General features: G+C 41.5%; 2 protein-coding genes across 2 annotated transcripts in view; one reads left to right on the forward strand and one right to left on the reverse strand.

Annotated features, from left to right (window-relative positions):
• The window catches only part of SRR (serine racemase), a 9,446-nt gene extending 3,991 nt beyond the window's left edge, over positions 1-5,455 (forward strand). The window contains 6 exon segments of the mRNA XM_006891031.1: positions 506-635; positions 748-851; positions 3,894-4,013; positions 4,137-4,211; positions 4,724-4,933; positions 5,240-5,455. Coding sequence (XP_006891093.1) covers positions 506-635; positions 748-851; positions 3,894-4,013; positions 4,137-4,211; positions 4,724-4,933; positions 5,240-5,455 — 855 coding nt within the window.
• A 311-nt stretch (positions 5,456-5,766) lies between these two features.
• Positions 5,767-15,552, reverse strand: TSR1 (TSR1, 20S rRNA accumulation, homolog (S. cerevisiae)). The gene is made up of 15 exons (XM_006891032.1): positions 15,456-15,552; positions 15,158-15,261; positions 14,676-14,895; positions 14,442-14,576; positions 13,159-13,583; positions 12,275-12,434; positions 10,640-10,797; positions 9,962-10,161; positions 9,134-9,296; positions 8,715-8,825; positions 7,916-8,048; positions 6,778-6,894; positions 6,234-6,374; positions 6,067-6,141; positions 5,767-5,945 (listed from the first exon to the last, which is right to left on the reverse strand). Exons 1-15 carry the CDS (start codon positions 15,550-15,552, stop codon positions 5,767-5,769), a joined length of 2,418 nt encoding a protein of 805 aa, XP_006891094.1.
• Between the last annotated feature and the right edge of the window lie 299 nt (positions 15,553-15,851).

Consider the following 15,851-nt stretch of genomic DNA (forward strand, 5'->3'; position numbering starts at 1 on the left):
TTCATCCTAGAGAGGGTTAAACCAGGCTACTCCTTGGAGGCAAGGATTCTGGGGCTTCGTCTGACATACTTTGGACATGTTGTAAGGATAGACAGGTCCTTGGAGAGGGACATCATGCTTGGTAGAGTAGAGGGACAGCGCAGGAGGGGAAGACCCTCTATGAGGCGGATTGATTCAGTGACTGGGGTAATCAGGATGGGTGTGTCAGAGGAAGTGCGATTGGGACAGGATGGAGCAGGGTTTAGGGCTGTTGTACATAGGGTCGCTATGAGTCGCAAACGACTCGACGGCACATAACAACAACAACAACAACAACCACCCGCAGTGAATAAAGGTTCCAATCTCTCCATAACCTTGCCAGCATTTGTTGTTTGCAGCTAAGATATTTTGAAGGTAGAACCACTAGGCTTTGGTGATAGATGTTCAATATTAGAGAGAGAAAATGTACAAAAGTTCCAAGGATTTTTTTTCAATCAAAATACATGATCTGCCATCCTTTTCCCAGATTCGTGGTGCCCTTAATGCAATCAGAGGCTTGATTCCTGCTACTTCAGAAGGAAACAAGCCCAAAGCTGTTGTTACTCACAGCAGTGGAAACCATGGCCAGGCTCTCACCTATGCTGCTAAACTAGAAGGTATGATTAATTTCTCAGGGTTTCAAAAAAAGGGTAGCCATGGGAAATCAATTAAATAGAGGCTTCTAGCCTAAGAGCTCTTGGCTTGGACTAACTCATTTTCCCCTCCTAGGTATTCCTGCTTATATTGTGGTGCCCAAGACAGCTCCCAACTGTAAAAAACTGGCAATACAGGCCTATGGAGCCTCAATAATATACAGTGAACAGAGTGATGAGGTAAGGTTGTGAACAATGACCAGTTGGCTCCACTTGACCATCTTCTTTTCCTACCCCTTACTGGTTGTCTCCTTTTGTTTCTTTCTCATCTCTAAATGTTTAACATATTCAGTCTTTAATCTACACTAATGCTTTCATTGCCTGGTTTAAATGTTCTGTATGTATGTAACTTAACTAACTAACTCCCAAATGTCTGTTTCCAACTATGACCTCTCCCCTTAGCTTCAGGCTCATATTCAGCTGCTACCTGACCTTCTCTTCTGGATGTCTAATATTGTCATTGTTGTTGTTAGATGCCATTGAGTCAAGTACAACTCTGATATACCCGAGCTCATTGTTAGTTGCTGTCAATCTACCTTCCTGAGGGTTTTCCTCTAACTGCCCTCCACCATTCCAAACTTGGCGTCCTTTCCAAGAACTGGCCCCTTCTAACAACATGCCCAAAGTATGAGACATGAAGCTGACTATCCTTGCCTCCAAAAGATACTTGTTTGTTCTCCTGGCAGTTCGAGGGATCATCTGTACTTTCCTCCAAAATGACACCTCAGAGGCATCTTCGATTTGCTGTCTAAATCTCCTGGTTTGCCTGCTCCTTTCACCTCCCCTCATCTCAGTATATACTAACTTGTAGGTTTTTAGTTGCTCAATACAAAAAGTTTAGGTATCATTTTGTTAACTCTCTCACACCCAACATTTAAATTAGTCCTACTTTTGAAATATTCCCACAGTCTATCTGCTTGTCACATTTATCATCCTTAATCAGTACTTTTCACCTCGGTTATTTTAGCCTAACTAGTATTTTACTTCACTCTAGCTCCACTACACCCAAAATAAACCCACTCCTATAGTCTCGTCCACCTCATCATGACTCTCCATAGTTTTTGAGGCTGTCAATCTTCAGAATATGCTCCCCACTTTTCTCCTATAGAGCACACTATAGTTTTAGCCACTGACCTTTCAATTGGCTCTACAACACATAACACATTACACCACTAGTGCTGTCTTTAGCTAGAAGTCTCCTAACTGGTCTTCCTGCTGCCACCTTTGCCCACTCAAAATGGACCCATTGCTGTCAAATTGGTTCCAACTCACTGCAACCCTCCATTGGGTTTCTGGGGCTGTAAACCACAATGGGAAGACTGCCTTTCTCTCCCCCTTAGAGCCTCTGTTCAGTCATACTTAGTGTTTGAGTTAGCAGTATAACTCACTGTTGATCACATCATCAGAGCTTCCTTTGCCCTGCTTGTTGTAGGCCATCGGGTAGACTGCGAGTCATAGTGAACCTAAGAACAATGGCTCTGAACCTTCCTATATGGAGTTAGCATCACCATCTCTGACATACTTGATCCCATTGCTAGTCACTGTGTCAATACATCTTGTCAAGGATCTTCCTCTCTTCCACTCACCCTCTATCTTTCCAGGACTGGCCCCTCCTGAAAACATGCTCAAAGTATGTGAGATGGAGTTTCGCCATCCTTGCCTCCAGGGAGCACCCTGGTTTCACTTTCTCCAGAACATACTTATTCTCTTGGCCATCCATAGGATAATCAATAGTCTTATCCAGCACAATTCAAAGGCCAGTGCCTTTGTCATCTTTAGTCACTGTCCAGCTTTCAGATGTTTCACAAGCAATTGAAAAGACTATAGCTTGGGATCAGATGCACCTTACTCTTTAAACTGGTATCATTGCTCTTTAGCTCTTTGGAGAGGCCTTTGACAGATTTTCACAATGCAGTTTGTCTTGATTTCTTACATGTGCCAAGGGTGTTAATTGTTTGTTGTTTTTTTTTAATTTTTGTGTGCGTGTACCGTCAAATCAGATCTGACAGGTACAGGAGGAGATTGTCCCTCCTTCCCCGGCAGAGCATCTGGTGGGTGTTAATTGTTGATCCAAGAAAGATGGAATTGTTAACAACGTCAGTACTTTCTCCGTCTATCATGATGCTACCTATTGGCCTGGTGGTGAGGATTTTTGCTTCACTGATATGAGATGCGGTCCATATTGAAGGCTTGATTAACCTGATCATCTGCATCAAGAACTTCATCTTCATCACTTTCAGGGACTAAGGTGGCATCATCTGCATAATCCAAGTTGTTAATGAGTCTTCTGATTGTGCTGCCACACTATTCTTCATAAAGTCCAGCTCCTTTAATGTTTTGTATTGGTTTGCATACAAAATTTGTATATTATCTCATTCATGTAATTGTTTCACACAATGCTTCATAGTTCATATGATCATTTAACCACCATTGATCAATGCCCACTATTACCAGATCTTTTCAGGTTCCTACTGGATCTTTCCTAATTCCTTTGCCTCCTCTTTGCCCACCAAACTCTGTAATTTTGTGATTTCCTTCCAAAGTTGTTTCTTAAATCTGTTCAACATATAGGTTGAAATGGTATGGAGAAAGGATACATCCCTGATGCATTCCTTATCTTCACTCATCTATTATAAAGAGTAAGCAGAGTAATCTATGGAAGCCAAATTTCTTAAAAATCATCTAAGGGCTGGATATACTGGACATTCCTTTCTGACCTAACCCCAAATACACCCTCACAAAGGCCAAAAACAGACTCTGAAACCTCTGCTCTTGCTATTATTTCCCTCTTCCTGAAATATACTTCTAGATAGCCTTAGTACTCATCCAAATCAGTTAAAATGTCACACTATCAGAGCCCCCTTCCCTTCCTGGATGCCCTACATAAAATATTTTTTCTCCATGATACTTTGTCTTTACCTATATTTACTTGTAGCCTCTTTACCATTTTATTAGAATATAACCTAGAGGACAAGGAGTATTGTGTTCAAGGCTGTATCTCTCACAGTCAAACTACCTCCAGGTTTTCAAAGGCTGTAAACTACACAAGGAGTGCTTATCTTTTCCCCCACAAAGCAGCTAGTAGATTCAAGCAGCCCTACCTCTAGGTTGGCAGCAAAACTCCCTAAACCACGAGCCCACCAGAGCTCCCATTTTCAAAAAGTGTTAAATGACTGATTTTAACTTTTGAAAAATTTTAATCCAGTAAACTAATGTTTTTAGTCCAGAGAAAATGTTATAAAAAGAATTATAGAAGAAACAGAAGGCATCATGATACATCCCAACCAGGATCCAGCAGTGATAGCTGGGCAGGGGACAGTTGCCCTGGAGGTACTGAACCAGGTAAGAATCTTGTTAATTCTTCCTCTTTTGACATCAGTGTATCTGATGTTTGACCATAGATTTTACTATTTAAATATAAAATTGCTTAAATATAGGCTTATGAATATTTTCTTTTTCTAATAGGTTCCCATGGTGGATGCAGTGGTGGTCCCTGTAGGAGGAGGAGGAATGGCCGCTGGAATAGCAATTACGGTGAAGGTGAGAAAATAAGCAACAGAGCACTCCCTACTTCAGGCAGAGGATTTTATTTTACATTGTAGTTCACTGTGGGTACTTGCTCAGTAGTCCCCTCAAAAGAACCATTCCTTCTTATGACCCATGGCACTGAAACAGGCCATTCTCTGCCTCAGTGTCCTTGTAATCCATGACAGCTTTTCAGCATGAAAACCGTTACAGTGAGTGGTACTCTTAAAGTTCTTCTCCTGAACTCTGGTCTCAACCGCCTCCTATCCAAGTCAGGGGCTACTTTCCCCAAAATTATCAGCAAAACCAGATGTGAGACAATTAAAGACCCATCTTAAATTATTTATAAGGTGATAGGAAGTCATATTTTTATTCCATGCATCAAGGCAAAGGCTCTCTAAGTTTAATGAGCTCATACAGTTCATGAATTCATTTAATGAACCGAAATGTGGTACCCTGTTGCCTATTGTATTTCAACATGCAGGCAATACTATGGCTAGTTGTAAAGTGTCTAATATCCTCTCCAGGCTCTGAGACCTACTGTGAAGGTATATGCTGCTGAACCCTTGAATGCAGATGACTGCTACCAATCTAAAGTGAAAGGGGAACTGACCCCCAATCCTTATCCTCCAGAAACCATAGCAGATGGTGTCAAGTCCAGCATTGGGTTAAACACCTGGCCCATTATAAGAGATCTTGTGGATGATGTCTTCACTGTCACAGAAGATGAAATTAAGGTGAGGCTCCAACAAGAAAGGAAGTAACAAAATAGAGCAACTCCTTAGGCAAAAGAACCTTCCAGTTAGGAATAGCAACTGACTTACTGGGATGTCAGGTGACTCTGACACATGGGGATACCTTCAGTGTGGAGAGTCTATTAGCCTTATACTGGCAAACACCACAACAAAAAAAAAAAAACCTTAAACCCATAGTAAAAAGAAACTTCAAATTGGGCATTTATCTTCAACTGGCCTTTTTAGTTGAACTGTCTAGGCCTTTTCCTCTTCAATTTCATTAACTCTAACTCTCTTCTGTACCAACAGTATGCAACCCAGCTGGTGTGGGAGAGGATGAAACTACTCATTGAGCCTACAGCTGGTGTTGGAGTGGCTGCTGTGCTCTCTCAGCATTTTCAAACTGTTTCCCCAGAAGTAAAGAACATTTGCATTGTGCTCAGTGGTGGAAATGTAGATTTATCCTCTCTAACTTGGGTGAAGCAGGCCGATAGGCCAGCTCCTTATTAATCAGTTTCTATTTAATTTTAATGGGTTTCCATTTCTCTAGACCTTTTGAAGTTGATCTCTGGCTAGTGTCAAATTTCTGTCTTACTCAGTTTTCAAAATCCCAATTGAGAGTTGATATTTCAGTAAGATTTAATAGTTTTTTTCCAGGTGTGTATCAACAGGAAAATATACATCATTAACTGAGACACCATGCCAAGGCCAAGAAAAGCCTGGGGTTAAAAGAGGCCACAGACATGTAGGCTGATGTAGAAAACATATACTCTGCCCAGCCACAGCCTGTGGGCTCCAGTCCCTAGCAACAATTGGACAGAATCCCTTTGAGTCCATTACTCCATGTCCACTTCAGGCACTGCTGAAGTAACTGCACTCTTTATCCAAGGTACTGGTTCTGGGACATAAGGATCATAAGTCCATTTGGGGAAAACTCGCTTATAAAGGTTCATCAGTACTGTGTCCTGAGATTTGAGCTTCCCATCAAAAGTGCACTTCATGTGGCCATGAGTACCTAGACAATAAACAGAAAATTGGTCAAATTAAGAGTAAAATTTAAAGCAATGTTCCTCTGACCCAATAATTTAGTACCATTAGGAAAATCTAGATAGGTTCCAAATCTCTTACTTTCTTACCTAAAGGCTCCTTGATGTGTCCCCGACGACCCCACTTTGTTCTTAGTTCCACTGGTTTAAACCACAATACATCCTCTTAAAATGAAACATACAGAGAAATAGTTACTCATAAAAGGTAGACCTTCATCCCAGAAAGGCAACCAGCTCCCTTCTTCCTTCACACCTACCTCTGCTGAAGAACATGTAACGCACTACTGCCATCTTAGTAAAAATTTTAAAAGGATGGCCACTCAGAACAACTCTCTTTATGACCATTCTGTCTGGATCTACTGACAACAGATGGCCTGTGGCAATGAGGTTGTGCATTCCTAAGGAACAAAAGCAAAGCAATCATTCAGGAATCTATAGGCAAAGTCATTTACTGCTACCACCCATTTAAAGATTTCTGGAAGGACTCTCTTGGAAAAAATACCTTAAAATAGGGATGCTGGCTATCATCCTAGAACCATGAGAAAGTTCATTACATGAAATCCTTGCTGAACTTGTCCTCAGAACATATCCTAAATATAGCACTCTACGTAGCCCTTACCAATAAGCCAAAATTTTCAAACAAGAGAAAGATATTTTGTTACCTTTACCTCAGATCCTTTGTGATGCTGAGACTTAGGATATTTGGAAAACCATCATTTGACTCTCAAATTCTAAGTAAAAGGAAATTAGTCATCTTATCAAGGCCCTGTAACCCTGGTTACCTCTATGAACTCAACTTACCACTGCTGTTCTGTTTGAAAAGCAGCACTGATGCAGGAGGAAAAGTGATTGGGGCATACACTGTCACCACCAGGGCCACATCAGCAGTCAGGAACCTCTGAAATTTATGCTTATCCGCTGCCATGGTAAGGATTGAAAGAAACAACAAGCTTTTCTAAGAAGCTATAGGTAATCAAAGGTCAGTGACTTTACCCTACTAGGTCTCCCCTCCCACACCTCAATACAATGGTAAGAAACAATTCTATTAGAGGCAGAATGTTTTAAGTCTTAAGGCTTGATAAAGTTCCCAATAGCTCTTAGTCCAGAGTTGGCAAACTTTTTCTGAAAACAGCCAGATAATAAATAGATGAGTCACAACCTCTCTTCCAACCATGTCATTCTGCTATTACAACAGAAAGACATTGATAGGTAACATAATTTACAAAAATAAGCATGAAAATATATTTGGCCCAGACTATAGTTTGCCAATACCATTAATGTATCCTCAGCCTCCCTTTTAATATTGAAACTACAGGAAAGAAAATGTTAAGGGAAAGATAAAACTAATCTCTCATTTAGATAGTGTGGCTGCAAAGAATAACAATTACTCAGTCTTCATCACCTTCCTCTTGCCGCTGCTGAAAATCGAGCATGTGCAGGTGATACTGACAAGGCTGCCAATCGGGCCAACTTGCCTTCCCACTCTTACATGTAGCAAGGTGATCACTTCTGCCACAGAAGTGTCCTTAGTCACCACTCTCCAAATTCTTACCCAGTCTCCACATGTCAGAACATACACAGCCAACTGTACCCAACCCCATTCCTTCATCCATACAGCTACTAGGACATAAGATGTCAAAAGGTCCATACTTTGGCACACCCTTTTATAAGGCTTTTAAAGCCATTCAAAGCCTACTTTGCAACAAATACTCATGGCTGAGAAACCTCAGCATCACAAAGAAACTCCATCACTTGGATGCTTCAGACAGGTTCAGACTAAAAACATCATTGGTTCCTAAACCAGAGTAATGGAAAATATCTTTAATCCAGGGTCCTAGGTTGAGAATGTCTATACTGCTGTCTTTCCCACTTAAGGATTACAGTTCCCCAAAAGACAGTAAGGTCGACAAGAACGTAGATACTTCCCCCCACTACTAACCTGCAGTATGCTGAGAGAATAAAGGCGAGGCTCGGAAGCGCCTGAACCCACAGTGGAAAATCAGCTCCTCTTTGGCTTTCACAGGTTCAGTGTTGCCAGAGTGCCGTCTCACGACCATATTCAATACTGACATCTGGGGCCAAGTGAAAAAAAGAAAACTTCATAGTCTAGGAATACAGCCCAGTCCAAAAGAAAGCAAACCAAGTAGACTCACATTCACTTTAGGAATTGACAATGCTACTTAATAGTGGATGACAGGGGCCCGATTCATCCTTTACCTTCACCAGCAACTGGCATTCAAGCCAAATACTGGCTGATTTCATACTTTGGCACATTCTTCCATAGTCTTAATATGCCAAGTGTTCACTGTCTGACACAAAGTCAGTGGCCTTCAAGTCATTCGCTCACCACATACGTCAAACCACATACATTCAAATCCCTTCTCCAACCCTTAGCCACACCAGACAAAAGCCAGAGCTTTCACAAGCACCTTAACCTGCATGACTGTTGGCATAAGTCTTTAAGGCTGCCAATTCTTACTTAAAATCTGAACAGAAAAGCCTAGAGAAGTCTCAGAACCACTCAGAGAATGCATCACCGAGATGCTTCAGACAGGTTCAGACATTTTGGGTAGAACCATCACTGACTTCTCCATTAGTCTTTCTGATTTCTAATCCTAAAGGCAAAATTTTTACATCCCACTGAGCAAAATGTCGGTGTCACAAACAATTTTCAATTATGAGTCAGACTGAACTAGGTTGAAAAATTCCATAATCCCATTTCTCATAAGACATTTCACCTTCTGTTCATGAGGTAGCAGGGAAAATGCAATCAAAGGTGCTCCTTGCCTAAAGTGCTCAATCACTGACACAGGGACTTCAGAGACATGAAGTGTGACATACCAGCCAACCTGCCAAAAGAAAGCATAGGTTACCTTTCCAGTTCTAATGATGGGGAAATAAATGTTTGCCCAGGTATGTTAGAAAGTCAAGACTAGCCTAAAGCCCGTCCTCTCCTTTAAAGAATGCTTTTCAGTTGACATTTCTGGTACCTCTTTGTTCCGAGTATCACTCTTCTGAGTGACTCATGGCTCTCCTAATTCACCTATGGGCAGCACAACTAAATTTGGTACTCATTCTCATGCCAAGAGAAGGATTAAATTAAGGGGATGTTGGCAAAAGAATAAAAATTACAGAGATGGGCAAAGAAGGCAGATACCTCAGCTCCCTCAACCTCTTTTTCCTCAATCTCTTTAAAAATGCGTTTTCTAGTATTAGTAAAGTTCTGAAACTGAAAAATGCGTGCGTAATCTCGGGGAAGGTTTTCCTTAGGATCCCATGGTGATGTCCGGAAGCTCTTCAGACCTCTGTATTTCTGAAATCTAGAAGAGAAATTTTAAAGAAATTAACAAATTAGATTTATATGGTGCTACTTAACCTTTTTACTCAATCACTTGTAAAAAGAGTAAGGTTTTAACTTAAAACAACTCTAGTCATCTTTCAAAATCTGCCTTTCAAAGCCACTTGTAACAAATCCATAATTCTCACTAATAAGGGACAGAGTATTTACAGTGGCTCCCTAGTACCTTCCAGGGAATGACTCTTTAACCTGTCAAGCAAGAAGCTTGATAAAAAGCCCTACCTCTCTAATAGGCACCATAACTCTTGGTTTTGGTCAGACTTATCTTCAGAGCAGATATAACCATCTGTATCTTGATGTTTTTTTACTCTTGCTGTTCTACCAACTCTATCCCCAGACCTTCAAGCATTAAACTTCAACTGGAATACTAGCTTCTCCAGGAAGCATTTGCTAATTAACTGATTTTGTGTAGCATTTTTAATTCACTGACGTCCTGTAATAGTAAGTATGTATCACATGCTCTAAAAATTGATGATATATTGCTATTTCTTGTGTAGATGTCTTACCTAGAATGTTAGCCCTTCAGGGGCAGGGACCAAGTGTTTTTCTTTTTTTGCACCACAGTGATGCCATTCTGAGCCATGTAAGTCTTAAATAAAAACATATCAATTGGACTCACTGACTAACCGAATTCTAGCAGCTACATCTCGGGGGGTGTCCACCTCATCTGGAAACATCTCTTCTAGTCTTTCTTGCTTATATTTCTCCAGCATTTTTTCCTCCGCTTCTTCATCCACTTTCTCATCATACATATCATCACACACAGACTCCCCGATAGTCATAGTTTCACATTCCTCCTCTTCTTGTTCCTCTTCACTACTCTCATCCTGTAGAATAAAGGTTAATGAACAGAATAGTTATTTTAGAAGAAACTTACATTTGCCTCTGCCACAAATGCTTTAAGCTAAGAGTCAACCCTCTTTCACTAGATGCCCTTCTCTTGTTGTCACCGAGTCAGAACAGACTCACAGCTGACCCTCATTGGGTCTCTGAGGCTGGAAATCGCATGAAAGCAAATTACTCATCTTTATACTTCAGAGCTGCTGCTGGATTCATAGAGATGTGGCCTTTGGGTTACCAGAGCAACTACCTAAGGACTATGCCACCCGAGCTCCCTCATGAGACAGCGATAACCAATTTTAACATAGATTAAATTATGAAAAAAGTTTCACTCTTAGCAACTATAGTCATTCCTAAGAATCGTTGCCTTGTCCCTAAACAACCTCCCCCCTTCAAACCTGGGATTACACATTGCCTTACAAATTGACGCTATAGAGAAAGTAGCATAAAGCCCCATTTCCATACCTGCGATTCCTCTTCCATAAAATCTTCATGCTCTGTATCATCGTATTCCTCGCCATCTCCACCACTTTCACCGTCCTCATCCAAAATCCATTCAGCCTGGTAAATGGATGTTCCTTTGGGGACCTTCTTCACCATCTTGGACCTTTCCTTCAATAAGTCTGTAAAAGCCCAAACCAGTTAAGTACATTACACACCTCCTTTCCCCAGTTATTCTCACCTAGGTGAAAGTTAAGATACACATTTCCTTTGATATATCAAAGTAGAATGTTTCTGTGAGCTTTTCATAGGCTGAAATCGCATCAAGAAGCAAAGGCCATGAATTTATACGGGAACTTTTTAAAAAAAAAACATATTTCCAGACCCATAAAGCAACCGACAATCAAATAACACATAGAACCTAAAAGAATACTAACAGAGTAAAAGCAGGAAGGATGTGATAAACATACAGCCTATAAAAAGGAGAAAAAAAAACCCACATGTACAATGTAGTTCCTAGGGAAGAAGACTGGTGACGTTGCTCAAGTTGAGAGGGCACATGATACCTCTTTAATTGTTTGCTGCCACATAAATGTAGTTTTGCATTTTCCTTTTTTTTATAAAAGAAAAAATCTTAGGATTTGTTGCAGATAGTGTCAATGGGTGCTAATACAGGCCTTTCATAATAGCAAAGTGGCACAAATAAACTTTCAAAAACAAGGCATACTGAAAGACCCCCACAAAAACTAAGTTAAGGCTTAACTGTATTGCTACCAACAACAAAAACTCTTGAGAGACAACATGGCTGCGACAGATTTCCAAATTTAATCCAGCTGCCTCAAACTAGCAATATTTCCTTTTTACAAAGATGGCGCTGAAAGGAAGGAAGGAAGCCCCTACCTCTCCCAAAACTGAAGCCAAAGCAAAAGTGTTAAAGGCGAAGGTAGCAGTCTTGAAAGGGCATCCACAGCCACAGAAAAAAGAAGACTCACATTCTGGAGGCCTAAGATGCTGAGACTCTGAAAAGCAGCCCAAATACCCCTGAAAAAGCGCCCCCAGGAGAAACCAGCTTGACTGATATGCCATCACGGAGTTTCCCCTGACCACTGAGTCAGCCATGAAGAAGATAGACGATAACACAGTTGTGTTCACTGGGCATGTCAAGTCCAACAACCACCAAAACAAACAAGCTGTAAAGAAGCTCTATGACGTTCCCAGATTAGGCCTGATGGAGAGAAGTCTCATGTTCAATTTGCTCCTGACTGATGCTTTGGATGTTGACAACAAAATTGGGATCATCTAAACTGAGTCCAGCTAATTATAAATAGAAATTTTTCTCACAAAAAAAAAAAAAACAAAACACCAAAACGCCAAACAAAACCAATTACCAATACTTATATAGCTAAACAAATCTTGGAATGACCACAAAAATTTTTATCCAGTCTAAAACAAGAATAGAAATAATTTTAAAAGAAAGAAAAACTTTGTTTAATGCTTAATGTAAACACATAAGGTTTAGGGTTGAGGGTGAAGGGAAAAGACAAACCCTCATCCACATCCTCATCTCACTCTAACTATAGGATCCTCATTGTGAGAAGCTGCACAAAACCTCTAATTGTACACCAGATGATTTACAAGCAAGTTTTTGCCAATACCAACCATTTGCTTCACTCAGCTCTTCCTCTGTGGGCCAAGTCTGCTCTCCCTCCATTGGATCTGGGATAACCTCTGACTGCAAAGATTCCTGTCTATCAGGGTCTGCTTTCATTAAGACCTTGAGATCTTCCTCCATATCAGCCGTAGCATCTGCAGCACAAATCTGAAAACAAGCAGCTGATGGTCACCCATTTATTATATTAACCGAAAGCCACTACATTTAACAAAATAACTGAAAATTTCTTGACTAAATGAAGTGCCCCAGTAGACAGAAAGTAAAACAGAAACTCAAAACTTGTTAAAATGTTTCAAATATTTTAAATATATACTCAAAAAATTTAGATTTTTTTTTAAGTGTTCATAATTTGACACTATTACCACCAAGCAAGTTGTTCCTAGCAAGCAAATTTCTTTACAGAGTTCAAACAAACCCAGAGGGGCTGGGAGTTGGAGTGATGTGCAGGTAAAAAGGAACCTTCTAATCCATATTATCCTCATCTTCCAGGAATTCTTTCATCTCTATTCAACTCATATCATTTGTCCTATTCAATACTCCGTTCAAGTCCGATTTCCATGATGTGTGCTAGTCTACTTCCTCAACTTCCATAGCAAGTCTGTACCTTCATTAGCCATCATCTCAGTCTTTGATTTGTGGGTGTGCCCCTTTTGGAGGAAGTGACCACAGCAGTCTACTATAAGCTTCAGCCAACTCAAGTGCAATACCAACAAAGTGCTGGATAAACAGCTGTTTTACCAACATACTGGTAATTAGCTTCCGCATTATTTGCAATCCTTGGCTTAAGTGTGCAGTCTACCTTCTCTGATTAGTTCTCATTCTCTGCCAGTTCATGCATAAAACAGTATGTGGTTTTTAGGATTATTCTTACCTCCATTGCCAGGCTTGGGTCTTTTTGAGATTTAATCACTCTCGGATTTAAAGGAAAAGGGTCCATGGGAGCATCTATCTGTTTCATCTGAAAATCACCATGTCCAATGATATGCAGCAAGCTATTTGCATTTAGAGTCTGCCCACGAACATAACCAGAGACTTTCAAAGTGCCAACCAAGTTATTCTCTTCACTAGGTACAAAGTCAGCAGCATATGCAAACAGGTAGGCCCGCCGATCTCGAAAGGCAAGATGCCGTTGCTTTTGATTAGCCAACTGCCTGATCAGCACCCCAGCCTCCTGATGGGTGTCTAACAGGAAGAGTTTGTCATCAGGAAAGCGTTTCTCTGCTGCTTTGCTTAGCTTCTTTCTGGCATCTCTTTGTTTCTTTGGTGGAAGACCAGAAACTCCCTGAACAGCTAGTGCTGTAAGCAAAAGAAAAAGAGGTTGGTGATGTATCATTTCATTATGTGAAAATCCCCACACAAATGACTGACAATTCAAGCATGAGCCCTGAGATCACTGGTAAATCCAACAATTATTGTTGTTGTGTGCTATTGAGTCGGAACCTACTCATAGCTGACCCTTCAGGGGGTTTTCAAAGGCAGTAAATCTCATGGGGGAGACTGTCCATCTTTCTCCAGCTAAGCAGCTAGTAGATTAGAACCGTGTGCCCTTTGGGTTGTCTGCACAACTCCCTACCCCTAGGCTACCAAAGGCCCCTAATCCAAAAATAAGCTGCCCTAAATATGAAAAGGTGCACTGGCATAAAATCTGTAAATAAGAGAACAAGTTTAAGATATATATAAATAACTAATCACTGAGGGAGCTCTGGTGGCCTAGTGGCAAGAAGCTATGCTACAATCTCAAAAGTGTGTGGTTGGAATCCACCAAATGCTCTGCTGTAGAAGGAGGGGCAATCTCCTCCTGTGCCAGGCGGATCCAATTTGGGACACAAGAAAAAGAAATTAAAAAATAGGCGAGCTCTGGTGGCCTAGTGGCAAGAAGCTGCACAGCTATCCAAGAGGTGCACAGTTCAAATCCACCAGATGCTCTGCTGGAGAAGAAGGAACAATCTGCTCCTGTACCAGTCAGATCTGATTTGACAGTACACACACAAAAAAAAATAAAATAAAATTTAAAAAAAAATTAAAAAATAACCGATCACAGGTTATAATCACCCCTATACCAAGAGCCAGGCTAAACCCAGACAGATTACAGGGGCTTTATAAACACTCATTCACACCTTTCCATGACTGTCAATACTCTTTTAAGTCACTTACTATAGGTAGGAAGGCCCTGTGCAAAAAGGCAGGAGAGGCAATAATCCGCAGTGCTGTCCCAGCCTTCTATTGGATCAAGGAGGAATAGTATGGTATCAGCCACTTTAGCCATGTCTAACACAGTGTGCAGATCCCCTGGAGAGAGAAGGAAAAGTCAGTAAAAAGTGGTTGACACTATTTATTGTGTTTTTAAAGAACATTACTACTATTCAAACACAATATAAATATCCTAACCTGGCTTCGCAGATGTAAAAAACCACCGATGTTTCAACCGGGGGCAGAGCAGCATAAAATTCAGGGTGCCTCCCCATTCACTCTGGTGCACAGTCCCAGTATCACAATCCTGAAGCAGTCGCAAGGCCTCTGGCAGGGAAATATTGTTGTGCAGAGGGACAATGAGTACGTGATGGGGAGGGCCATCCCTGCTGCCCAGATGTCTCTTTTCCGCCAGAACCTGAGGATTGAAAAGATCAGTGAGAATCCCAATGTTTCGGTATTTCACTCTAGTACTGCATTCCCAACAGTGCACCAACTGAACAGCATGTCTTGTAAACTGCAGCGTGCCAGGAGAGTGGCTGGAATGAGGATGAAAGCTAGGAATAATTCCAAACCACATGTCCCTGGCCCCTTCCCGGTGTCACGTTTTTTAGTGCGCGGCTTTTCCGCCTGGACCAGTTTGCAAAAAAGACCGTTCTGCAAACTCCTGCTCCTCTCACCGCCTCTTTCTTCTGCTTCCGGAGCTGGCTGGCACGATGCCGCTGGTCTACTCGGCTGAGTTCTTTTCTCACTTTCTTGCTCAGCGCTTTCACTCCTAGGCGACCTGGAGGGAAGATCAGCACGGATTCTCATGCTTGGCACCAGAAAAAGGCCAAGAAAGGTGACCTATCTCTTCCCACCTTAGCAAGAACTTTTACCAGGGACCCTGGTTAGAAACAGTAGTAGCTCAGTTTGGGCCTGGGGAAAGCATCACAGATCACCCAGATAGCCGTTCTTTCTCCTACCCTTTATTCTCACCTTTGCTGTCTCGCTGCGAAGATCCCCGACCCCGATGTCGCCCGCCTTTATGGGCTTTATTCTGCTGCTTGAGAGGGCCGGAGCGGTGGACCACCATGCTGCCGCTCACGTGTACCACGTCAACAGCACTTCCGGACCGGACGGATCACTTCCGGTTCGTACTCCGGGGGCGGGCCAGGGGTGGGACCTGTCAGAGGAGGGGCTATTTGCCTACAATTTTTCCTGTTCCTTGTGACTGTATCACCGCTAAGCCTCTGTTAACATTTCCCACTCGACGGTCTGCAATTGGAAGCTTTGAAATGACGGATATAGACTCTTGAAGTTCGGATTTCTGCTCTCTCCTATTTTCTTTTTTTTTAAATTTTTATTGTATTGTTTTTACGTGTACCGTCAAAT

The sequence above is a fragment of the Elephantulus edwardii genome, unplaced genomic scaffold (genome assembly GCF_000299155.1).
Source record: "Elephantulus edwardii isolate Elephantulus edwardi_28Jun2011 unplaced genomic scaffold, EleEdw1.0 scaffold00094, whole genome shotgun sequence".
NCBI lineage: Eukaryota > Metazoa > Chordata > Mammalia > Macroscelidea > Macroscelididae > Elephantulus > Elephantulus edwardii.